Source organism: Phalaenopsis equestris, unplaced genomic scaffold (assembly GCF_001263595.1).
Source record: "Phalaenopsis equestris unplaced genomic scaffold, ASM126359v1 Scaffold000557, whole genome shotgun sequence".
In the NCBI taxonomy this organism is placed as follows: domain Eukaryota; kingdom Viridiplantae; phylum Streptophyta; class Magnoliopsida; order Asparagales; family Orchidaceae; genus Phalaenopsis; species Phalaenopsis equestris.
This window is the reverse complement of record NW_018164997.1, coordinates 397,108-424,028: the sequence shown is the minus strand read 5'-3', so window position 1 is coordinate 424,028 and position 26,921 is coordinate 397,108. Positions and strand designations below refer to the sequence as shown.

At 34.7% G+C, this 26,921-nt stretch overlaps 1 protein-coding gene across 1 annotated transcript in view; it reads right to left on the bottom strand.

The window, feature by feature from the left end:
- Positions 1–25,060, bottom strand: part of LOC110029297 (calcium-dependent protein kinase 3-like) — a 45,276-nt gene extending 20,216 nt beyond the window's left edge. The window contains 4 exon segments of the mRNA XM_020731527.1: positions 5,383–5,550; positions 5,651–5,766; positions 24,661–24,813; positions 24,936–25,060. Coding sequence (XP_020587186.1) covers positions 5,383–5,550; positions 5,651–5,766; positions 24,661–24,813; positions 24,936–24,993 — 495 coding nt within the window. The 5' untranslated portion in view covers positions 24,994–25,060.
- Between the last annotated feature and the right edge of the window lie 1,861 nt (positions 25,061–26,921).

The following is a 26,921-nucleotide window of genomic DNA, read 5'->3' as shown; positions in this document are numbered from 1 at the left end:
AAAGAAAGTTTGGGGCGAAGATTGACTAGCCAAATTTTGACGGTCACATGGATCCGAAATAACATCGACTGGCTCTAGACAGTGAAACGGGTCTTTGAGTACAAAAATATTCCAGCTGACGAAAGGGTAAAGCTAGTCTCCATTTAAAGAAAATTGCAGTTTTATGATGAAAAATTTTGAGGCATCTAAGCTATCTTGAGGGGAAAGGCAAAACACTGCATGATCCAATATGAAAAATAAGATAGAGCACAAGTAATTACTAGCAAATTATAGAAATGAAGTGTTCTTGAGACTTCACTTACGGCAGAAAAATCTTTCACTAGAGAACACAGTTGAATTTAAGCAGCATATGTTAAAGTGTGTAACTAATAGAGCCGAGGAGAACACCAAAGCTCAATATCTGGGAAGATTAAGATCGTCCATTAGTAATGCGGTACAAATACAATCCTATTAAATGTTATAGGATGTCCAAAAATTAGCCCTGAAGGTGAGTAGACAACACAACATTATGAGTTTCAAACAACCCTTCAAAAAAGCAACCAACTGATCGGATAGCTAGAGTACCCAAGGGAGCACCCAAGCCGACCCCGACGGAGGAAAAACCAATACATAGTGAAGAAAAGGTGGAGGCTACTAGCTCTCACAAATCTGTCCAGCCAGGAAGTACTTCACGCTTCAAGTGCCATGATTTTGGGCACATTGTGTCTGATTGGCCAAATAGGAGAATGATAACTTTCACCAAGCTATATATATATATATATATATATATATATGGGTATATGGGAAATGTAAGATAATGTGATGATGCAAATGAGTATCAACTTCCAACCGACAATGGAGAGATGCTATTAATCTGACGGATCCTTCAGACTGAGCCAATTAGAAAACAACCGTGGCTCAACCACATCATTCATACTCAATATACCATAGGAAAAGACCTGCAATGTAATTATAATAGAGGCAATTATGACAATGTGATATCTAGACAAGTAATCGACCAATTGAACCTAGCCACACAAATGCGCACCCAACCATAGTATCTATATTTGTTTAAAAAAAAAGAGAAAATCACGGTTAACAAAGGAAATTCATTGAAGGAAAAGGTATGCAATTACATTACAGCTGAAGGCATGTGTAAAAATGTGGTATCTACAAAGATGATCTACAAATTGAATCTAGCAAGCACAGCCAACCTTATTCTCTATTTTTGTTAAAAAAAAAGGGAATAAAATAACGGTTGAAAAAGGATGTATATGAAGTTTTTTTTATTGGAGATGAGTTCCAAGAGCAAGTGTAGCACGACATAGTACCAATAGATGTTTGTCACATCCTATTAGACCATGATAGCCAATATCCACAGAGAAAAAAGACCAATCAGAAGTGGTGAACCACAATTTTGAAAATAGTCATAGGTGTTTTGTGAGAAAAAACATCCGAAAATGGGATCCAAGTCCTTCTAGAGAAAAGTCTCTCGCAGGTTTTGACAGAAGATCACTGAATTTCAAATTTTTACCATTTTTCTTCCTTTTTATGATTTCACTATTTCTAATTAGGTCATTTTCTGTTAGAGAACTATTAATATACTTGTTATTGTTTATTTAAGAGATTTTTGCTTAATATTGTGTAATTTGGATATTTCATTCTCTATTTTATGCTCTTAGGAGTGTTGTATCATCTTGCTTTTGAAAATGGTGTGTGTATATCATGCTTGAGAACGTACGGTGGAACATCCTTGTCGTTTCATTGTTCAACCAGTTGTTTTTCAACTAGACAATCGTCTTACTCCACCCATTTGTTATATAATAGCATATTTCACACTTTATCCCCTCCCAAACATTGTCCATCATCCCTATTAACATATGATTCCACAACCACCTCTACATGAAATCTGCTTTCTAAATACCTTAATAAGAGCCCAAGAACAGTTTCATTATACCATTTTAAAGCAGATCCAAAACTAATTTCACTTCACATTTTTTAATAATCTATAATATTTCTTATTATCAAGTTCATAATGCATTTCCAAAATAATTTCATTCTTAAAACTAATATAACAATTTCTCTAAGTAAAATTTTCATTATTCGTTCATATTAACTTTAACTAAACCACATTTTCCTTTATTTTTAATGCACATAATCAGATTAAAATATCAAAATCTCTTATCTCTACCTAATTATAGCAAATTGTCCCCCGCATAAAAATAGATTGGTCTTACACGCCCAATCAAATAACCATTGCCTCAAATTATTCATGGAGATGCCCTCATTCCACCCTTATTCCTCTCCTCGCTTACACTCTAAGCTTCAAGTACCACCTGTGGTTTCTTCAATAATTTCCATGTGACCATATGATAAAGCGAATTTCTCCCTTTTTAAAAATAAATGTATCCCTCTTAACCATTTCTTTCAGTCTAAAGGTCTTCATTTGAGTAGAACTAAAACTGAATACATTGAAATGTAATTTTAATAGTAGTAGCTCTAGTGACAGAAGTGTAACTTTGGGTGATCAAATTATTAAAAGGTGTTAACGATTTAAATATCTCGGGTCTGTTTTTCAAAGCGATGGTGATATAAATGGGGATGTTAATAGTAGAATTCAAGTTGGTGGGTTGAAGTGGAGGAATGCTTCGAGCCTTTTGTGTGATAGAAAAGTAATCGCCTATTTACTTAGTCGGTTTTCCTTTTTCACTCACGAAATGGCTCGCCTCCTCCTTTTCTTCACATGATAAGGGCACTGCACTGATCCTACGAGAAGTTTGAAACCCTCGTCCCTTACCCTTCTCCTTCCCGCACGCGAGCACAGCGGATCTCATCTTCTCCCTCTTCTCCTTTGCAAGGCTTGACAGCCTTAACACACGCAAAGCTCACTTTTGAGTCATCTTCTTCCTCTTACTACGAGCACTATGCCTCTTCTTCCTCTTTGGTTGCGATCTCGGCGCAACCCAACAAAGCAACGCACGATCTTTCGTTTCTTCCTGGTTGTTCAGGTTCTTTCAACCTTACCTCTTCCTCTTTCTTCTTCTTCGATTAGAGCACAGGCTTCTTCCTCTTCTCCTTGGCTAGGGCAAGACAGTTTTCTCTTTTCTCAATCACTCCCGCAATCTCTTGTTTGTCTGTTCGATTGATTCAAAAGGGATATGACTCTTATATCGTAACCGAAGAGATGTGTATCCCTACACATGTTCTATTTATTATTATTATTATTGAATTCTTTATTACACCTTGGCATACAATCCTCTCATTTGGCTCCGTTGGAGCCATGGCTGATTCTCCCCACCTTCGAACTTCCATCCGGCACTATTCTTGATTCCACCGGAGGTTCGGCATCTGCCTCCATCACTTCACAGATCGGATGATCTGAACACCACAAACTCCACAGGAAACCAACAAATAAGTCTACGAACAAATCTTCAACTACTAAGGGACTCGCAACGTCCCCAGAATCCACAACAATTCAGTCAGCCCCTGCTCAGACCATTCCCGACTCATCAAATTCTATTGAGAGTCAAGTGGAATAAGCTGATTGATTCTAGTCAGTTCTCTTTTGGCCCGTCGATCTCTTGTGTCCTTCAAGAACCGTCCTTCGAGAAGGATTTAATTTTTATTTTAATTTTTTTTTCTTTTATCTCAAAAAATGGCATTGATGACGCCTTCCTTTGTTCTCCTTTGTCGCTACAGTATTTTTTTCTTACAACAAGCCCTCTTCCAGAGTTTTTTTCCTGCAACAAACCTTCCTTCAGAGCTTTTTCCTTGCAGTTCATTCCCTGCAGCTTTCCCTATAAGTTGTTTACTTCCCTGCAAACTTCCCTGCAGCATTATCCGTAGCAGTCTTTCGCTTAAATACAGAAACTGCAGTAAAAAATAATCGTAGTAAACGAGAAGTATCCCTAAATTCTCTTGTGATGAAGTTTTCAAGTTCTGCCTCACAAAAGATCTTCCTCACCCGTTGTTTGATAATTTCAAATCCAAGTTGAACATGATTAACGTCTATGTTTCGACTTGACGGGGAGTGTTAAGAGTTATTAGAAATTGATTTATTTTCTTTCATGTTATTTCCTACTTTATGTATTTTCTTATCTCTGGGTAGTTATTAGGAACCAATTAATTACAACTTTGGAGATATAGGTGTTATGTTTTTCCTATTTTATGTCTTTCCTTTTATCTTCGGTGGTTATTAAGAATTGATTAATTATAATATTGGAGATATAGGCGTTATGTTTTTTCTATTTTAGGATTCATGTAAGCTAAATTTATATCCCCTTTTATATCAATAAATTATTTTGCTAAATTTTCAAAATCTACAATAAATAATTTAAAGTTTAAAAGATATATATATGGTGGAGAAGACGGAAACTATGTTTACTCTATTAGTACTCCCACTTGTAAATTATCATTACGTCCCCTGAACATAATTCAAATTGGAATAAAGGCTTACAATAAACCCTAATTTGATTCTAATCTGACCAGTTCACAAGCCAACACTTATAAGGCAAAGTATCCATTTCATTTTTCCCTCATCTGCTTGCTTTATGTCCACAGGATGCTCTCATCTCTAAGCTTCATGCTGCAGCCTACTGTTTTTTAAATCAACCAAAATGGCCTAATCACAGTCGTTAAGCTCCAGCCTATTTTCCTCCAGACAAATACCCAATTTTCTTGATGAACGTAGCGTATGTAAGTGCAAGCTCGGAACAGAGCTAATATGAATAAAGTTTCAAACCAAAGCTAACAGGACTTGCCCCGCAAGCCAAACCAAGCCACAGCAACCTAACCTAAATTTAAAGATGATCAGACCTAGAACAACCCATTGCCACCATGATTTTCCAAATAGAGTGTCCTTCAAATTTTTTTCATTATGCAAATATTGAATGATAATTCTGTTCATGCAGAAAGGACTGGAATGCAACAAAAGGAATTAGAAATCTCAATTAGTAACCAGAACTAAATTGTCTTAAATTAAAAGGAAACAAATCATCATGTTGCAGCAAAGATAAATGAAAAATGTAAATACAAAGACTGAAAATATATTAGCAAGTTAAAGTATGTGGATAAGTCGAATTTCTTTGATGATAGAAGGCACCAAGGTTCAAAAACAGGACATGTTGTGTGGATGCTAAATGCTTTAGAAATACTAAACATAAATATTATCTGCAGTAGATAAAAATGATTAGAACAGTAAATAGGCAAGGAAGGCACGTGGTTAATTTTGGGAAAGCTAAAATACAGTGAACAGAGCAATGGAGATAAATATTTTTGTACCATAATGACCAAAAGACTGTAACACAAATACTTCGTGAAATGAACTAAACGTGCATAACAAAACCTGCATCGCAATGTAGATAAAAGTTTACACAATTATGGCAACATAGATAATTAACTTACTGCTTCAATAAGCATTTGCAGTTCCGAATCCACGAGCAGGGAACCAAATTTCACTAGTCCATTTTTTAGCTCCTCACAAGAAATAATGCCATCATTATCAGTGTCCATCATCTTAAATTTTCCTTTCATATCTTCAACCTCTTCAGTGGATAAATGTTCAGCAATAACCTATTGAGAAAAAAATTTTATTAGAAATTAAATATGATTATGAAGCCACATTAATATTCATTCAGTATGAAAAACCAAATAAGCCAAAATAGAAACCAACCCGCAAAGCTCTCCTTTTAAACCTATTCATTCTTGTGAACTGCTTTAACCTTGATTCGACATCATCACCAAGAGGGACATTTGGAGCTTTCTTAGCATTTTGAATCCAGGGATGCTCTGTTGAAACACCGAACCCAATTTAGATTTAAGAAAGACAACAAGATATATAAGACCGAAGGTCTTTAAGATATGGCTAACCAAACAAATTTGAAGCTTGAAATTGTGAGCTATGTGGAAGGATTTAACTTTACATTATTACATGCCATCATGTGCAAAGCTAATTTGGCTAACAAGCACGAACTGAACAAGTGCTAAAATAGCTTCAGGCTTCAATAAACAAGAAAACAAAAATAAATGAAAAAACAGCAAAATCACTTTGATCGAATCTCTTATATATTCTAACTGGTGTTTAACTTTCAACTTTGACTTTTTAATTTTAAGTCAAGATTCTGATTCTCCTTTTTTCAAATGAGAAGAAAAAAAATACATTGTGAGAGTTGAATGGGTTATTGTGTCGCTGATCCCAAATAGTTGTCTTAGGATAAAGATTAGGGACGACGATTGTCAGTATTTCTGTCTTATTACAAAGCTCTAAAGTCAAAAATAATATTTGAAAGAATAACTAAGGATCTAAATTTTATCCTCTATCACTTCTGTTATATCAATGCAAGCTCATACAAGTCAGCTCAGTCAAATACATTATTTATACATAAAGCGATGGGTAAGTAAAAATTACACAGAAGGTATTATGCAATAAAGGATGCATATTTTTTCTCCTCTGATAATTCCAAAAACCAAATATATGATGTCAGATTTCAGAGAATAGGGCGGCATACCTTTATTGATAGAAAATGAGGTATAAATACATACAAGATCCAAATAAAGGAAAGACAAATTTGGAAATAGACCTAACTAAGGGTCTGTTTGAGGAAGCTGCTTTGAGGAAGCTGCTTTGGAGAAGCTGGCTAGTTATTTGTTACAGTTGTGTGAAAATAGCTATGGGACGGTTGTATCTAGAAAAATGATCATTCTGCCTCTATTTAGTAAAGCTGTTTAAAATAAAATTGTGACAGTCATATATTTGATACTTTAGAAGCAGAAATTCACTTCAAAACAGTTACAAAAATTCAGATACACAAAAAGTGCTAACAACTCGCTTAACAGTGAGTATCAAAAGCGCTTAACCACCCATATTTTTTATTTCCCATCAAAAATACTACTATTTTATCTTAAATACACTTTTTATGCATGGATATGGTGGCATATATATGAAAATTAAGGTTTAGCCATTAGATATGTAAATACGTAAGAATTTAGTGACATGCATGTAAATATTCTTATATAATATTGTTATCTTGAGTCTCAACAACACTACAATCTAAATAGCATTATAATCCACATAATACTCAACTAACTAGCCCCTAACAAAACTGATATTTAACAATATCAACAAACAAAATAGTAGATACACACTATTAACTCTGCATCATAATGTAAAAACATAATAACCCTTGCTTGAGGACATGAATATCCAAGAAAAGTGATCAATTCAATGTAAATCTTCACAAACAAGAACATATCTGGCTTTCTTCTTCAAAAGTTAGAATTTCAATGCTTCAGGACGAGACTTGTAAAGAAACGCAATTCTAACTATCCTCCTCGCATCACCATAGACATCCTGAATCCAAAGAAAATGAGCTCAAAACAATGGGGAAAAGAGCGACGGATTAAATTACTCTATTTGAGCATCAGAAAATATCATTGTGGTGGTGATCGATGAGCAATCCAGCCTCGTTCTAGATCATATGCGCGATGAAATTAGGGATAGAAGAATGAATGGGAGGGAAACTGGCACCGAAGGAGGCGGTGCGCCTCTTGAGCTTGTGAAAATGAGAACGGTTGTTGAAGCCGAAGAGAATGAAGAGGAAGCAGGTTTTGTGAGAAACTTTGGAGAAGAGGAGGAGAGATCATGGCCAAATGTTTCGATTAAGGAGGGAAAGAGGGTAAAAAGCCGAAGGGGAAAGCTTGGTCACAGCTGATTGTAAGCGTTCCGCTTTCGGAGTAAATCGCGTCAGGCCGCCGCGGTACCGCTGCCCCAAACAGCAAAAAAGGGCGGCGCAATACCGTGTTGCAGCTCTGCCGCCGCCCCAAACGAACCATAAAAATTACATCAATATGGAAACAAAAATAAAGGAATCAAATAAATATTAATAATAACTATAGTCATAATTAGCGTAATAATTAGGCTAATAATTCTAATACTCCCCAACAAGTTGAAGCATAAATGTTCATCATGTTCAACTTGGATTCAAACAATGAATAAGAAAGATTTTTGGTAAGGATATCTGCTAATTGACCATTAGATAGAACAAATGGAATACAAATCTCCCATGAATCGAAGTTTTCCTTAATGAAGTGTCTGTCAATCTTCACATACTTAGTCTGATCATGCTTGACCGGATTATGGGCAATACTCATAGAAATTTTATTATCACAAAATAGCTGAAGAGGAACAGAGACTGGCATACGCAATTCTCAGAGAATGATGTGTAAGTAGAATGCTTCACAATTAACTAAAGACATTGAGTGAAACTCGGCATCAGCACTGCTTCGGGCCACAATTGACTGTTATTTGCTTTTCCACCTAACAAAATTTCTCACAGAAATGAGCAGTATTCTAATATGGATAGCCAGACCCGGCCTAATCCGCATCAGTATAAACAGTAATAGAACTAAAGGTGTGGTTAGAGAAAAACAAACTTGAGCCCGGTGTACCTTTTAAGTAGTGAAGGATCCTGTGGACTGCTCGGATATGGTGCTCATAGAGATCATGCATGAATTGACTCTCAATACCTACTGCGTGGCAAATGTCAGGGTGAGTATGGGCGAGGAAAATGAGTTTTTCCACAAGTTGTGTTAGTGAGTCTTGTTCACCAAAACTCCATTGAAATTTCAGCTAATTTCTCATTGGGATCCATTAGAACACCCACAAATCAAGCAAATATTTGCGCTGAAATAAACAAAATACCCCGAGATGACCGAAACTCCATAGAAGTAGTTGTAGAGCTATTGTGAGAAGAGAATTTTTTTTAAAAGTTGTAATAAGTATTATAAATTTAAGTTAGACAACAACTTTCATACAACTATCACAGCCTAGCAGGCCTGCTTGTTAAAAATTGCTTCTCACTACAATCTTTTCTGAATAGCAATAAAAAAGTGTGGTAACAACTGAAAAGAAACTAGCAAAAAAATACCCCAAATGAAACCTTAGACCATTATTTTATCAAACTAGTTCAATTATGCATATCTTCTATAGTTCTATTTACATCAATAAGACTTATAATTACTATGATTACTAGTCAATGGTTTTGCGAATAACTTCATGCAGATGATTAAATGGAAGCAATATGTTATTAGGGAAGTAAATAAAATTTTCAAATATTGAAATGCTTCTTAATGGATACAAATAAATACAAACCAACTTTTAGACTATGAAAAGAAAAATAAATAAATAAAATTAAAAAGTCACACAAAATAATATGTCCATATGAATGGAAAACCTCATTAAAATAACCCACATAGCTTAAATATTAGTGATGATGAATTATGCAACTCTGGTTTCGAACAAATAAAAAAATTTTATATTTCAACTTTCCGTTGAGATATCAATAAATTCTCTAAAATTTTGATGTAATTTTACTTTATCCTTAAAGATATTTTTATAAATATATATACTAAAAAACCAATAACCAAAAAAAAAATTCATTTTCATCATTTATTATAGAAATTAGAACAAAGATAATGTCCCAAGAATTACTTTTATCAATTTCCTCAATTGATTCATTGAAGACAGTAGAAAATTGATATTATTTGACTAATTTTAGAAGTTTGAGTTCAAATGTGATGTCATACTCATATTAGGTCTTTTTTAATTCTTAACACTTGTTCAAGAATAGACAAGTTCATAAACATTTTCTTATTTAAACACTATCAAATTATTATGTTGAATGACCTAATTATGTACTTCTCTTGGATGATATGATTGTACAATGTTAAGCTTAAATATCAAACGTAATGCATGACAACTTATGCGTTTAAGATTCCCTAGTGCAATTGTATGATACAATGCACAAAATCCTACACATCAAAATCATCATTAATAGTCTTATCCTAAATTTTCAGAATACACATAACAAAATATTTTTAACATTCTTTCCTATTAAGTATTGTTCGACTATAAAATCTATTGTTAGCAAATCATTTTGAAAAGGTCTAATCCTGTAATCTTAGATCTATATATTTTCCTTGCTAATTCTTTGACACTGAAGACTCATCTAACAAGTGCATTTTCTACCCTTTATTGCACATATTCAAACCACTAAGTCGATCACCTTTTCTCAGAAAGACGTTATTTCAATACTTTAACAAATATAGCTATTCATTAATATTTTTCTTAAAATTTGCTCTACATCCATTTCAATTTTCGTCAGTGTCATTGTAAAATCTCAAGTCCCAGATGCGAGAGTTGCATAAAGTAGTCAATAGCCAACGTAAAAATTATTGCCAAAAAATTATGATATTAATCATTTAAATCAATGTATCAATATTAACAATTGGAGCAACGAGTTCTATGACCAAAATACAAGGAAAAATGCGCAAGGGTAGCTGTGCTGGCACCCAGGCATAGTGTTAAAAATAAGGGTTCTTATATTATGGATGGATGCAGGCAGAATAGTTTGCCCGCGAAAATAATATTATGATAGGAACTTGGAATATATGTACTCTCACAGGTAAATTAATAAAATTAGTACATATTATGGTCGTAAAAAGATAAATATATTATGCATTCAAGAAATTAAATGGGTTGAAGAAAAAACTAAGAAGATTGATAGCATGGTTTAAACTTAGATAATCAGGTAGAGTTGTACTATAAGTGTAGGTGTAAAAGAGTTTGCAAAATAATAATGTAAAAATTAATATAATTGGAAAAAAATTTTACTTTTTGTTTATATTAAAAATTTTAATGTTATGAATGTTTATGCTCCCCAAGTAGATTTGGATATATTGTCAAAAGATAAATTTTGAAATGACCTAGAAGAATTAATATAAAGATCTCTTAAAGAAAGAATTTTTATTGGAGAAAATTTAATGAATATGTTGATAGAATAGTAAAAAGTTTTAGAAGTATTCATGGTAGTTATGATTTTTTAGAAACTAATGAAGAATTTAGAATTATATTTGATTTTGTTTTAGCTTTTGATTTTGTTATTGCCAATATTTTATTAAAAAAAATTGATGAGCATATTATCACATATAAAAATGAATTTAATAACATACAAAATAATTATTTTCTTATATGAAAAATAGATCGTCGAAATCATAAAGATTGTAAGGTCATTCTAAATGAAAATTTAAGTATCTAACATCGACTATTGATTTTGAATTTTAAAAAGAATAGTTGAAAGATGAAATAAATATAATAAAATATTGTCATAAAATTAGATTCGGGCACTTAAACGACACAAATAAAATTATTTTTATAAGTAAACTTCAAAATCTTATGATTTGGAATGTTCATGAAGTTAATACTATGTAGGTTAAAAAAAACGAGTCTTATTAAGCAAATTACAAAAAAATATGTTGGGAGAATTAATAAAAAATATTTATGAATAAAAGTAATTGATGATGGAATAATAATGTGAAAAAAATATAAAAAAAAACATGTTTTGTATAAAAATTGATTTGGATGCAAAAATTAAGAGAGTTGAAAAAATATAAGGGTATTAGAAATTAAAGAAGGCGAAAGATATATGTATAAATTAACCCAATAAATGATAAGAAAAGTAAATATTATATTAAGAATGAAAATCAAAGTGTTTTTTCAGATGATTTTGATAAAATTTTTAATGAAGATTATGAAGATACAATTGACTTTAGTGATCCTAATATCGTAAATAATAATAAATCTTTTTTTTTCTAACGCATATTAGTATAACGAAAGTTGAATAGATTTTAAAGAAAATGAAATGTTAAAAAGTAGTTGAAATTAATAGTATTCTAATAGAAGTGTGAAAATAATTAAAAAATATGGGAATTTCTTGGCTTGTTGAACTTTTTAATATTATTTTTAAAATTAACAAGATGTATGATAAATTGAGAAAAACTTTATTGGTTCCTATTTTAAGAATAAAGAGAATGCACATAATATGCAAGTTATAAAGAATTTAAGTTAATGTGTCATATATTAAAGTTATGGGAGAGTAATTGAACATAGAATACAACATGATACAAAAATTTCAAATAATCAATTTGGATTCATGTTAGGCAAGTCTACTATAGAAGCTATAAATTTATTAAAAGATTTAATGGAAAAGTACAAAAAGATTAAAAACATATGATTTTGTTGATTTAGAAAAACCTTAAGATAAGGTTCCAAGAGAAGTACTTTAGAGAGTTCTAAAAAATAAAGATATTGACATTGCTTACATTCAAGACAATAAAGATATGTATATTAGAGTTATTACATGTGTTCATAGGCATGAAAAATTGATCAATTATTTTTCTATTTCATTTGGATTAAATCAAGGGTTGGTTTTAAGCCCATATATTTGTGCATTAGTTATGGATGTTCTTACTGGGCATTTACAGGACGATGTTCCTCCATGTATATTTTTTTTTGTTGATGATACGCTTTTTGTTGATAAAATTATTGCGAATTCAAGAAAAACATAAATTATGGAGATCAACTTTAGAGTCTAAAAAACCATCGTTTGAGTAGATCTAAAGCTAAATATATGGAATATAATTTTACCAATAGTAGATCTAATAAGAGATGTTGTAATAATGGGTGATTAAGGGTCCATTTGGCACGACTTATTTACTATAGTGCGGCTTGAAAACGCAACTAGGATCATTTGGTTAATGAGGTGCAGCTGCGTTTCTGGGAAAGATGAACTCGCGGCCCACATTTCATTCTCGATTTATTTACTGTCCTACCCTGCTGAAAGCTCTCTCGATTGCTTTCGTCGCTGCTCTCCCCTCTTCTCTCGCGATTGTTTCCTAAAATTGGATCTCTCATTCCTCTTTGAGCCGTGGGTTGGGTTTGTTTCCTATCTCTTCTCCTATCCCTCTCCCCTATGTTCTTCGGCTGGTTGGTGATTGTTGCGACGAGCTTGCCTCTCGATCCTCTTGGATCATTGGATCTCTACTTCCCCCACGGTATTCACTACGACTTTCTATTGAGGCATTTTGATCTAAGGTTGAAAATTTTGATTCTTTGTTGTGTTTTGATGCGCTTTCGGTTTGTTGTGCTATGATGTTGGAATTTAAGTGGATTTCAATTGATGGATTTCGGTTCGTACAATTGATGAATTTCGGTTATTGGTGCTTTACTCGATTGATGGATTTGGGCGATTGGAACTTAGCAATTTTATTGAGCTCTCCATTAAATTTTTAGTTTGATTGTCTTTATTCCCTATTCGCTATCCGGTTGATAAATTTGGATGGTTGTGCTGTGATGTTGGTTGTTGCCCGAAATTTAGTGGTGGTGATGGTGGTTGCATGTGAAAATTAATTGAATACAAACGTATTTTTTGTGGTTGTATTATACTGCCCTACTTGGTGACGGTGGTTATTTTTCAATGGTTTCCCTAAATGATGAATTTTATGTTGTGGTATGGAAGTGATGATGATTGTTGTTGAGGTGATGGTGTGTGGTGTGGTGATGGTGGGTGGAAGTGATGATGTGCGGTGTCGAGGTGATCGTATGTGGTGTCGAGGTGGTGGTGTGTGGTGTCGAGGTGGTGGGTAAGCAGTGGTGTCGTGGTGGTGGGTAGGCAGTGGTGTGGAGATGGTGCTGTAGGGTTCAAGGTTTGGTGTGGTAGTGGTGGTGTGTGGGTGTAGGTGTGGGTGTGGGTGTGGGTGTTGGTGTGGGTGTGTCACGTGTGTAGATTTGTCGGTATATGGTATGGAGGTGGTGTTGTAAGGTTTATGGTTTGGTGGGTGATGGTGTGTGGTGTGGAGGTGGGGTGTGGTGTCAATATTGCTAATATTGTGACATTCCTACTTGACGATATTGTGACATTTTTATTTATGTTAATTAGTTTTTGCATGCTAGTAATACAATGAATGGTTAATATCAACGGGGTTGGTTCATCTGTAATATAGGACAAAGAAACAAAAATAATATTTTCTGACATTTGCCTCAAAGAAGTTGATCTAGAAAATAAGCCTACAACATATTTCAATAAGGAAGAGTGACAAAATATTATCAAAAATTTCAATAAAAGTACAGGCAAAGAATTTGATAAAATGCAATTAAAAAGCAAGTGAGATCAGTTCAAGAAGAATTGAAAATTCTAGAAGAAATTGAAGCGAGGGTCAACAGGCTTGGGGTGGGATCCGGTGAAGCAAACCATTGATGCTTGTGAGGATTGGTAGGCAGAAAGATTTGCCGGTCAGCATTTTTTAAAAATCCCATAAGTTGGTCAACTTTTAATTTGTTTCTAAAATGAACTACATGTTATATGAATTTGTAGGTGGTTTCTGCTGCGAAAAAATTTAAATGCAGTGGAATCGAACCTGAGTTGGAGGAAAAGTTGGATCGTAAGTTTGGGAGTGTCGTGGCAACGGGCAACAATGCATGTGTCCCAGTGAGACAGAGTTTGGTGGCATTCTCAAAAATTTGAGAGCCGAATAATCGGGTGATTCCACTGAAGGTCCCAGCTCAGACCTCCATTAACTTAAGTCCGCAAGCAGTTCTAAGCGTCTGCGAGTTGAAAATAAAAAGAAAATGGGAGCTGTTTTCTCTAAAAACCAAATATCACAGCTGGTGGCTTCATGCAGCAATGAACCCAACACAATTCAAGCAACTTTTGCCGTCCAGGTTATGCAAATTCTGAATGCAACTCCAGAAATTTTTCAGTGCTTATCGTTGTATTTGTTTTCAATGGAATTGCCTGAATATTCGACTTGGAGAGATTTTTTCAATAAAATGTTCGATGACCGTAGGGTGGTATACCTATGATATTTTTAGAGCCAATGAATTTAATACTTTTTTTTATTTACAATCGCATGGGACATTTTTATTTGTTTATTTTTCACTTTGCTTTGGATATTTCGACTGCTTGGGACATATCTTTTATACTTATTCATTGATGTTTATATGTTTATTGTGTTGTTTGTAGTCTTATATGATCGTAGTCAATTCATTGATACTTATGTGTTAGTTACTTCGATACTAAAATACATGGATGCAACCAGACAAAAGGCATAGAAGAAGAGTTGCAACTGTCGTAAGTTTGATGTATGAATATTATAACTCATACATAGTGCGCTCTTGCATGACGACATCCCCATATGTTGGGGACAAATGAATTGGAGAGTTGCTCTGCATGACACGGGCGGTATTCACCGATCTGTTGGAGAAACTACACAGAAATCATGGACTTCATTGCTCATCCAAGACGACTTCGCGAGAGGTTTTGGCGATAACCCTCTACATATTATCGCAGAATGAATCAATGTGAGAAGCAATGAAGTGATTTCAACACTCCTCTGAAACAATTTACAAATACTTCTCAGTAGGGTTGAATGCACTTGTAAATTTTTCTTCACAAATCATAAAACCTACAGATCCTACGTTCAAAACAGACCCCCACAGAGATTTTACACGATGTGCGGTACATGTCATTCTTTAAGGAAATTTCTCCAATTTATTGCATTAAATTTTCAATTTAACATCGTAATCACGTAGCCCTTTGTTATCTTTCTAGAATTATATCGGAGCAATCGATAAAACACACGTTGATGCACATATTCCAAATAATGAGAAGATCGCATTCATCAGATGTTATGGGTATGTGACTTCAACATATGATTCACTTTTGTCATGATCGGTTCGTAGAGCAGTGCGCATGACAACCAAATTTTTAAAACAGCAACACAGAATAACAAGTACAACATCCCACATCCACCAACAGGTAGGCTTGAAACTGGGCTACTCACCTAATTCATTTTTCCCAAAATACTAATCATGCACTTCACATCAGATAAATACTATTTGGTTGATGTTGGATATTCGTTGCAGCGAGAGTATCTCAAGCTCTATCCTGATACGAGATACCAAATACCTAACTTTGAGTGAGATAGCAATGTAACGCGAGGCAGAATAAAAATGTTCAATGAAAGATATTCTTTCTTACATTGTGTCATTGAGAGAACTTTTGGTGTTTGAAAAAAGAAATGGATTATACTTTGTGATATGTCATCTTACCCATTTCCTAAATAGGATCAGATTGTGATTATCACGATGACTCTCCACAATTATATTCGGCGGTATCTTTCCAGCAACGATATCAACCTCCGTAAGGCAGACAAGGATCATGAGCATGTCTTTGTCGAAGAATATGAGTACCGTCTTAGACAGTCTTTATCACAGGCTAAAAATGATATTCCCGAGACATATGTTAAAGACGAGAAAGGTGCACGATAGCAGAGTTGAAGGAACGAATTACGGATACGATAGGGTGAAGGTGATTTAAGTATTCATCATATTATTAATTATAATAGTTCTTGAAGAGATTCAATGTCTATTGTATTTATATTTTATGTGGTTCCTGTTTATTTTCATTTTTTTGTATTTCATAATGATTGTTTGGGTTTTTTATGCAATTTGTCAGTGTTTTTTTTATTTTTCTTTTTTTCTCTTTTGGTGGATTTTGAAGGTTTATAATGAGTCATTTGACCTTATGGGTTCTTTTGGATAGTCTGTTTGACGGTATTGATTGGTGTTATATGTGAAATCCTAATAAAGGCAATAAAGCTCCTCACATTTTTTCGCTGATACGGTTTTTTGAAATTCTTCTGGAAGGTCTTTTTTAATAATATGCATATGTAAAACACACAAGCTTAGTATTATGTGGGTTAAAAATAACCATGAACCTTTTTTTAAGGTCAATTGTTTTCTTGTAGTGACAGATTCGTTGATTAATATACTGAGTTCTCTGAGACCTCACAATTGCGTAAAACTATAATTAATTAACAGTTTTTACTTGTATTATGTCTAATAAAATGTCTTTTAAAGAATTCAAGAAAGATGAGTTCGAGGATTTCTGGTGCCTCTTGTGGGCTTTAATGTTATGTACTACCTTCACGACAGTCACATAGTTATGGGAGACAGTTTTAATGGTGCCCGGGAGAATCACAAAAAACTGTGATTTTTTTCGTTGGGCTGACAAGCTGGAAGATTCCACAGCCGAGAATGATCGGGTATGGATAGTATCCATGAAGGACGACTTAGATTGTGACACACACCGTTTGTATTTTAAAAATAATATCATATTATTAAATATTATTTTAATAATCTTTTTCTTAATTTTAATAATAATGATATCATTGTTAAGTAAGATATATCTCTTTTTTTGTAATATTCTGCACCGGATTTTCACTTCTAACGTATAAAATATATTGGTAAGATAGTTATGTTGTAAACAACATTACTATACAAGGTCATTTGTCCAGAAACAGTTGCAGCAAAACTGTTTTCAAACTGCAAAAAAACAAACACACGGTCAGTTTATCTTCAGCAACTTCCTATGGCAGTTGTTGTGCAGTAGCTTATTATTAAGTTGTAGCTGCCTCAAACAGACCCTAAGTCATTAAAATGAGTGAACGCTTTAGATATATTGGCTTTATTGCTCAAACTGATGGTGATATAGATAGAGAAGTTATTAGTATAACTCAAATTGGATGGTTGAAGGGGAAGGAAGCATCCTGTTGTTGACCTCATTTTGAGGTCATTTCTTTTCTCCTTAGATCCCAAGATCTAGCTCTAAGAATTTCTATTGACTATCTTAGAGGACTAGTATTGGGTTCCATCCCTCGTATAAATTCAAGCCACTTCCTGATTCTCTTGTGGTGTCTTGCATGGGTGATCTCAAACCATCATCGTCGAGTGGTTAAGGACCACCATGTAGAGATTCAGAGAGAAGTTCCTAATAGGATCTCAAGCCCTAAGAAAACCCCTTTAAAACTTTATTAGCACACGCAAAACACACAAAATCCACTAAATTGCGCAAAGTCAAACTAGAATTGAGCTTAAACGGGGTGAAAATGTAAACTTCTCCGAACGACTTCTGATGGCAAAACGAACTGCTCCGGCGCGACCGGAACATCGTTTTTAGCTAGAGAGGACATTCATATTACCATGATTCTGCACACGAACAAATCGCATGCAAATCGATAAATTCGTCAAAATTACCTCGGACAACAAAACAGACCGCTTCGGTACGTTCGAAATGTCGAAATTACCTAAAAAAGACAGTCATTTTGCTATGATTTGACACGCAAATGAAAATGCACAAATCGAGTTTTTTAAAAAAAATTAAATATTATAATAATAATAATAATAACACTAATAAAATCCTACTTAATCTCTACCAGCGTGTGTAACCCTCGTTCCATCCCAGTCGCGGTTCGATCAAAAGCTCGGCTCGCCCCCCTCTCGTGCCACAGATCCCGCGATCAAACCACGCGGCTTCCTCCTCCTCTCCCGACTCCTCTTCTTCTTCGCATGGCCGCTCGACCGAGCGGCTCTCCAATCATAAAATTTCAGCTGGTCGACCTTTCTCCTTCTCGAGGCTACATTTCTTCCTCTCTAAATGTGTCTTTTCCTTTCCCGTTACTTCATTCGGCCACAGCATCGTGGTAGGTGCGGCTCTTTTTTCTTTTCCTTGCTTATAAAAGGCCTTCCTAGGGCATGTTGGTGGGTTGTTGAAAATTTTGAGAGGAAATGAGAGAATCATGGCATCTTTGGTCGTGTGCATTCGCTGTCGTATTTCTTAAGGCTTTCAGGATCCCTTCTGCATCAAGGATCCTAAGGGAGGTTTTGCTGATTTTATTTTCTTAAGGCTTGTTCTTAAGTTTACTTTAAATCTACATCAAAAGATAAATCTTCTTCCTCCTTATTTCTGCAAGCATTCATAGGAATTATCTGTTTTATTTTCATGCCTTGGGTTTAGTGTGCTCATAATTTATAATGGTGTATTTTGGCAATTTTGCCCTGATGATTTCTTGCCTTGCGAAAAGAATGATCCTTTTAGTCTTCAACACTTGGAATTGCTTCTAAATTTATTCTTCTAATGCATCTGGAATTGAGAAATTACGGTTATTTTAAGAACTAACAGAGTTTAATTTTAAGGATGAGAATGGTTATAGAATTGGGGAGTTAGAACATATGAGCAAGATGCACAAATTAAAAATGCATTTTCTAGAAAATGTGAAGGATGCTAGGGAGGCAGGAACAGCAAAATTTTAGTTCTATGTGGCTGTCTTTTTTTGCTCTAATTGAATGTTGGATGAAAATTTAATTTTTGGATTTCTTGGGGGCCTATTTTGAGATCTCAGTTTTGTTCTATGTTGCTATTTGCCCATTTAAAATACATGCTAGATGGAATAATTATTGCTGCCCTTATTTGAAATGCATGCTAGAAGAAATCTTTATGTTAGAGAATTATTTTGGTTGTCCTGTTTCCTGTTATTTTCTTATTCAAATCACATGTTGAATGAAATGTTGATTTGGGACTTGATTCTTGAGCTCTATTATTGTTACCCTTGTTCAAATATATGATGGGACTTGTTTCAACACTTTGAGATGTTGTCCTTGGGGCTTACCTATATTTTTTTGTTTCCTGCCCCCCGCCCCCTCCCCCCTTTGTTCGGATTATATGATGGGTGCAAATTTTTGGGTTTTAAAAGCTTTGAGGAATTTACCCCTGTTCTAAGCTCGGTTTTGCTTTGAAATGGCTTGGTTTAGCTCCTGTGCTGGGCTCGGTTTTGCCTTGTGATGGCTCGCTTTTGGTCACCTGTTGGGTTGGACCTTACCTTCGGGTTGGCCCTATTTTGAACATGTCTCGGGCTTGGTTTTGTTTTGGCTGAGCTGGGTGCTATTTCCAGCACAGTGTATGGTTCGGTTTTGGGCCCTAGTGTGGCCCTGTTTTGACTTGAAAAGTGCCTCGGTTTTAATAATGTTGAGCCCTATTCTAATGAAATGTATGTCTTGGCTTGGGGTTTGATGTTTGGGGCTTTGTTTTGTTGTTTCTTTGTTGCCTTCTACGTTCGAAATGCATGAACAGCTGAAATTTGGTTTCTAAGGCCTTTTGTAGTTGCTTTGAGTTTTGTTTTTGTTCCTTACAGATGCTACCCTTATTCAAAATAATGTTGGAATCTGTTTAGATTTTAAAGAATTTGATTTCAGATGCTTCGTTTTATCTCTTGATATTTCCCCTATTCAAATATATGTTGGAGCCCATTTTAATGCTTTAATAAATCGGTTTTGTGGTTTGGATTTGCTCCTTAAGCCTGCTACCCCAGTTCGAATATATGTTGGAATCTGTCTAGTGCCTTGAGTAGTCGGTTTTGGGGCTTGACTTTATTTCCTGCTGCTACCCCTCTATTTGAATCATATGTTGGATGAAATGTTGTTTTTCGAGAGCTTTTAAAATTTATTTCAGGAGGGTTTATTTTTGTTCCTTGTTGCTTCCCTGTGTTGAAGCTTTTGGGGCTTATTTTAGGGCCCTTTGTTGCTTCCCCTGGTCGTAAGCCTCCCTGTTGTGTTCTCTTGTTTGTGTTGGATGTTAGCTGGTGGCTTCCCCCTTTGGTTGTCCTTACCCGTGAGCTGGTAGCTGTTGGTTTTGGTTTGGTGGTTCCTCTGGCTGCTCCTACCCGAGAGCCCTTGTTTGTGTCTGTTAGTTCCTTTGTGCACCTTTTTGGTGGTTCCTCTGGCTGCTCATACCCGAAAGCACCTAATTGTGATTTCCCTTATGTTGGGCTCGGTTTGCCCTTTTGGCTGCTACCCCTGCCTGGATTGGAGTTGGTGGCCTCTCTGGATGTTCCTGGCTGTGAGCACTCCTTGCAGTATTCTTCTGTTCTATTTGAATGTTTCCTGTTGCCTTGGTGATGAATACTGGGTTGAATGTGTTGTTGTGGGGCTGGGTTGAGACTTTTCTGTTGTGTCTATCTGTGATCCTATTATAGTTTTAATTTGGGCTCGGCTTCCCCTCCTTGGTGCCTTTGTCAGTGAGCTTTATGGTCGATTTCCTCTCTGTGCTCTTGGTCCCTCCTTGGTGCCTTTGCCCGTGAGTTGGGCTTGGGTGGGCTTCTCTTGTTGCCCTTACCCATGAGCCTATTTTGGCTGGGTTTTCTTTGCTGCCCCGGTGGTCATGAGTACTTATGTGCGATCCTTTGGACGGTGTGAGGTTCATGTGGCATTGGAACTCTTTTTAATTTGATGTGAAATTGAATATTTTGATGTTGGTGAAATAAAATTTGTCAATTCTTAATGTTTAAAAGAATTCAAAAATGCTCTTTTTCAAGGAATGATTGTTAGATGTTTGGAAATGTTTTGGGGCCCAATTCTGCGGAATAAATCATTTGCAATAAAAAAAAGAAGAAGAAAAAAAAGATAATATATAAAAAAGATGAAGAATTTCCTGATATTTGAGAATGATTGAGAATTTTCTAAGTTTTATCTTTTGGAGATATTTCATGGCTAGCAGGGGGAGTGTATTTTGCCTCTTCTACTCATTCGAGAAAGTCCCGCCAGTCGGATCTTTTAGGCTAACTCTCTTGCCGCTTTGACTTTTCTTTTCTAAATTTGTTTTGGAAGAGGGTTGGTCTTTTTTTTTTATTTTCTTGATTATTGGTTTGCTTTCCTTGCTTCTTGGTTTATGCTTTTGGTGCTTATGTCTGATGCATAAGCGCACATATATAGCATTTTGTTATATATGAAATCATCAAGCAAGGTCGCAAGTAGGTTGATTTTTTTTGTTTTTGGGGCTTAGGACGGACGGTGATGACAAAGGCATGCCGGTGGTAGAGCGGAATGATATTCCATCCTACGACATCAGGACCCAATCGTGAGACCTGATGAACATAGGATTATAGTATCACTCACCGACACAAGACTAGCTGGGGACCCGTACCTTCTTAGGTTGTTAGCGGTCCTACGCCCAATAGCTTGAACGACTGGTGGACAATCATAATTTTACAAAACTGATAAGAACAAAACATGATAAGAGCAGATACAATATTAATAAAAAATAGTTTTACTATAAAATTGATACAACTTCCTTTTGTATGTCTGAAATCCATGTGTAGGCTAAAATATAAATTTTAAATGTATTGTAACTTGATTGTCCACTTGTGGATTACCAGTACCGGACTAAAGAATACCCTCCTAAGTTAGGTTTAGTAGGACACCCTTCTAGTTGAGTGGCGGACTTTATACATCCGGGTGACCAATAGTAGTTTTTGACGTCCCTCAAGTATAAATATATAGTATCTGAGTCTAGCTCCAACCCGAGTGCTTGCGGTTTTCTTTCTTCGGATTTTTCGTGTGATTTTATTGGAACTTTTGGTAAAGCACTCGTGGTCTTTTTCCGGGATCTTCCCGTGTTTCAGTGACTTTCTTTGAGTTGTCATTTACTTTTTTTTTGCTTCGAGGTTTCCGTCGTTAGTAATTTGCCAATTTTCTTGAGTTTTCTTTTGTCGTGGGTCATTTGCCACCCTTTCTTGAGTTGGTATTTCTTTTGTTGATACAACGTATGCTAGCTCATTTCTTAAATTCTGTTACTATACTTGCACCTGCTACTATTTCTTTTACACACTATACCATAGAGTATGAGGTTAGTAGTTAGTTTCATAGGAGGTACCTAGCAGCAGATCGTTGACTAAACATTGCATGTACCTTAAAATTAACATCAAATCCGAAGGTGCAACGACGAGGACACACAGAAGAGCAACTTCGAGATGGATCTGCAACATCAAAACAAGTTCACGTCAATTAAACATTTTCCTTAGTTTAGATACTAAGTCATAGAATTCTGAGGTAGTCTGCTTAGCGCAACATAAATCCTCACATATTATCTTTAGGCTTTTGCACAACCTCGTTGTGCAATTTAAGTCCTAACACGTTTAGGATTCTGAGATTACCGTACAGTATGGTGTAAATAATCCTATCCTTCTAGGTCATTTGTACGACCAAATATCATGTGAATATTAGTCTTAAATTCTAAAAGAAATTGCAAGATTAAACATTGAATAACATTATTTCAAAAACATAAAGCCAAACAATAGGATAGTTGGGAAATCAGCAAGGTTTCCCCTAGATCTGTGATATTCCCTACTCTTCATTCCTTTGGATTCCTTAAAATAACTGTTCCTGTTTGAGTCACTCCCATTTGATTTTTCCTGTGTTCAATCTTGGAAACCTAAACTTTGAAATCTGGAAGGCAAAACCACTGATCTTAATTGAGAGTTTTCTTAAATGACCCCGGTCATTTAAGATGTAATTAATTATAGGGGTTTGCCACAATAGAGAACTTGAAACCCAGGTAAAATAAACTTTATCTAATCATTATATTAGGTAGGGGAACTTGCCGGTCATTTATAAAAGGTCTTGCAAACCAAACGGATGTCACAAACTCCTTAGTTTAAGTGGTTGAGCCTACTGTTAAGTGGTATGCTTATCCTTCGGGGTAGTGTATTACTAGTGGTATCGCACTCATATATCCAAACTATTCAATATGTGGGACTCGTTTGGTCTCATCTATTTCTAAATTAAAATGTTACTTTCAAAGATCATATTTACATCAAAACTATTTTCATATTTAATAAAAATCATTTCTTTTCAAAAAATAACGACTGACACCTACTTATGGTGTGACAAAAAACTACCTCTTAGATTTACAGAAAATTTTATAAGATGGTGATGAGACTAGCAATGCTTATGGCATAGAATATTGGCCTGTAAAAGAGAAGCATAAAATTAAGTTGTGTTGAGATGAGAATGCTAGAGTGGATGAGTGGCTTTACACAGAGACAAAAAGCAAAATGAATATAACCGTGAAAGAGTTGGTATTGTTATAGTGACCTACAAGATTAGAGAGACTCGTAGGATGGTTGGTTAATATTAAACATCGAGCATCTGATGACTCAGTTAGAAGAGTGGATCTTTTAGATTTAACTTATGTTAAGAAAGGTAGAGGTAGACCTAAAGGGACTTAGGCATGTTGTCCAAAAAACTATTTATGAAATTATGACACTCAATAGAACGAAATGGAGAAAAAGGATTTATGTAGCCGACCGCAATTAGTGGGATAAAGGCTTGTTGTTGCTATATGTAACGTTTAACTTAAATACAAATGGCTTTTGTAGACCCAACATTTGGATCCATACAATATTCTTGGCCTAAATTAGAATGACATGAACCATAAATGATTCATCTTAAAACTGAACTAATATTGGTGACTTGGTTGGTGCCTAAAATGACTTGATTTATTCCATACAAAGAGTATTACTGGGAATTTCATAAGTATTGACAGTGGCGATTTCATAGTAATTGGGCAAATGTTCCTTTTTCAATTAAAATATATAACAAATAAAAAACATCTAGTTTCTCCATCTGATATCATACACCTACCAAAGTAATGTTGCAGTATATTAACAGCATCGGTGATTTGGGGCTTTGTTTAAAGCATCCAAATTAAGTGATATGATAAGATTGATACAAATAATTCACCTAAAATGAAGATGGAACTGCTGAAATGCTACTCAAGCAGTGCCTCAAACTGATAGAAGATCACTAGCAATTTTGCAACTTCTGATGGGAAGAAATGAAGAAATCAAGTGATTCTACAAATAAGCACATGAATTTGGATATAATTTTGCTGTTGCTCACTCAATCTGTTACTCAAATATGTTCAACGATGAACTGAATTACAGGTTAAAAGTAAAGCTATATTAAAGGAAGTCCATACTAAACATCCAGTACAGGTACCAATATGACAATTAAAGCATTGGATATTCGTAATAAAAGAAACTTTACTAGTACTAAGCTGGTAAAAAATAAAATTTAATACTTCAATTCCTACTGGCAGTGTTAACATAAGCCCTAAATTTAGACAAAAAAAACCCATCGTAATTTTAGAGACTTAGAAAAGATGCAAACAGTACCTAGAACTTGCTTAGCTATTAGCCTTTTTTTTGGATCAGGTTCCAGCATCTGACGAACAAGATCCTTTGCATTTTCTGAAACATTTGGCCATGGTTCTCGCTTAAAATCTAAATTTCCACGGAGAATTGCTTGTGCAACTCCTTGTTCAGTTTCTGAAATTACGATAAAAGTAAAGTATTGTCTATAAGAAAAATGGATATTATTTTCCCCAAAAATCCACGAAAAAGGTAGTAATGCACTGTGCTACAAGAAGTGGGCTACATAGACACTTTACCGGCCCAAAATGGTGGAACTCCACATAAAGAATATAGAGAATGACTCCAGCGCTCCATATGTCTATTTCTTGCCCGTAATTCCGTTTAAGAACTTCAGGAGCCATGTAATATGGACTTCCCACAATTTCAGAAAATCTTTCACCTGAAAAATCACACTGACATTTGAGGCTGCGCAAGAAAAAGCATGTTATGACAATAATAACAAGATGCATGCATAAGAACTAAGGAATCATTACCTCAAAAATTCACAAATGGAGTAGTGTTTTCTAAATACAGCTCTATAAGCGTTAGTGTTCATAAAAATATCGTTAGTTGAGTTCAAATATAATATAAAAAGGAATGAATGTTAAGCATTATAAAGTGATTGTTTTCAATTCTAAATTAGTTGTGTACTCATTTTATCATAAAAATATGTTTGTCTAGAATAACTCAACATAAATTTCAGAAATTCATTATACAGAACTAGAGAGTTTTAACCCAGGCTCAAAGAGAGTGGCATGTTTTCTTAATAAGACTTGTACAAGGCCAGCTACCAAAACTGCAATATTTCACCAAAATTATCAAAAAAAGTGATAAAAATAGGGGAAAGGCTCCAAAATTAATTGGATTTGCATTACTACAGACTATCTGATATATTTATTGCGTTACGATAGTTTTTTACTGCATGGTAAAGTCTTTCACAAGATGTTAGCATAAATTATATACATTGTGGAGTTAAAAACTTATACAGCAAATTAGCGCACACAAATATCAAGAGAGATACAAATAACGTCTATAGGAAACTTACCAAAAAACCCTAATAGGATAAAGCTACAAAATTTTTCCCTCATTGCATGCAAACAACAACTTATATGAATTTACATGATATTCTAATACAACACACCATTTTTATAAACATTAAAATATACATTACAACATTAATTTATAAAGAAAAAGGAAGGTCCAAAATCTTCATGATTTGATTATATCAATTAATTATTAACTTGTCTGACCGAAAATATCCTTCATTGTAAATAATCTAAAACTGTTACTAAAAATTGCATAATAAAAGTCATGACTTCAGCACTTTTCCACATTTTTTACCATGAGGTGTGCACCTTGTTGGGAAATATGATAAGATGCTTCATGGATAAGACATCCCTCAGCACAATTAAGTTCAGTTGAGCGTCTCAAAATATTAGGGTTAGGATGCTTAAAAAAATTATAAAAAAAATACTTAATAAACCTTCTAAATATTTTAAATTATTGGTTTCTACCCGACAGCCTGGTGCTTCTAACACACATGCTGCTTATAGTCCATCCCCACGCAACTTCTAAAGCACAACAACGTCAATGTCTCCATTGGAGCATTTTTGCCATCCCCATAACTTCTAACCAATCATTCTTTCCCCGCAACATTGCTTCTTGCACATCACCTCCAGCAGCACATCTCTATTCTTGTCTGTAACAATGTATTTTCTATTTAAAACCAAAAATATTTTGCTTTATTTGCATAGGGATTCTTTTTTGGCAAATTTTTGCATTTTATAAATTCTTTTGAATAAAAATTTATGTAATCGAAGTTGTAATCATCAACATCATTGATTTTATTTTTTAATTTTCATTAATGTTCTTGGTTTTTCGGATTTCTGAAGAAAAATTGTGAGTGGGAATAGTCACTCAATTCTCATTCTCAATCTTTAATCATAAAACTACATGTATATGGAAATCGGTCTCTAATAATTTACAATCTTACCAAATATATCTAGCCTAAACATGAAAACAAAATAATTTTGAAATAAACATAAATAGGAAGAGAATAAAAAGTAACCAAGGAGTTTATCAAATTGTCTCCAATTAATCCATCCATCACTCCTTGGATGGTCGGCCTGGGCCCTCCATGAAAATAAGCTTGATCCTCCTTGATTTCCACTCCCCTTAAAGCTGGATCATAGATGTTGTAGAGACTAAATTTGGTATTTAACTCTAGGAAGTTGCTTGAAGGA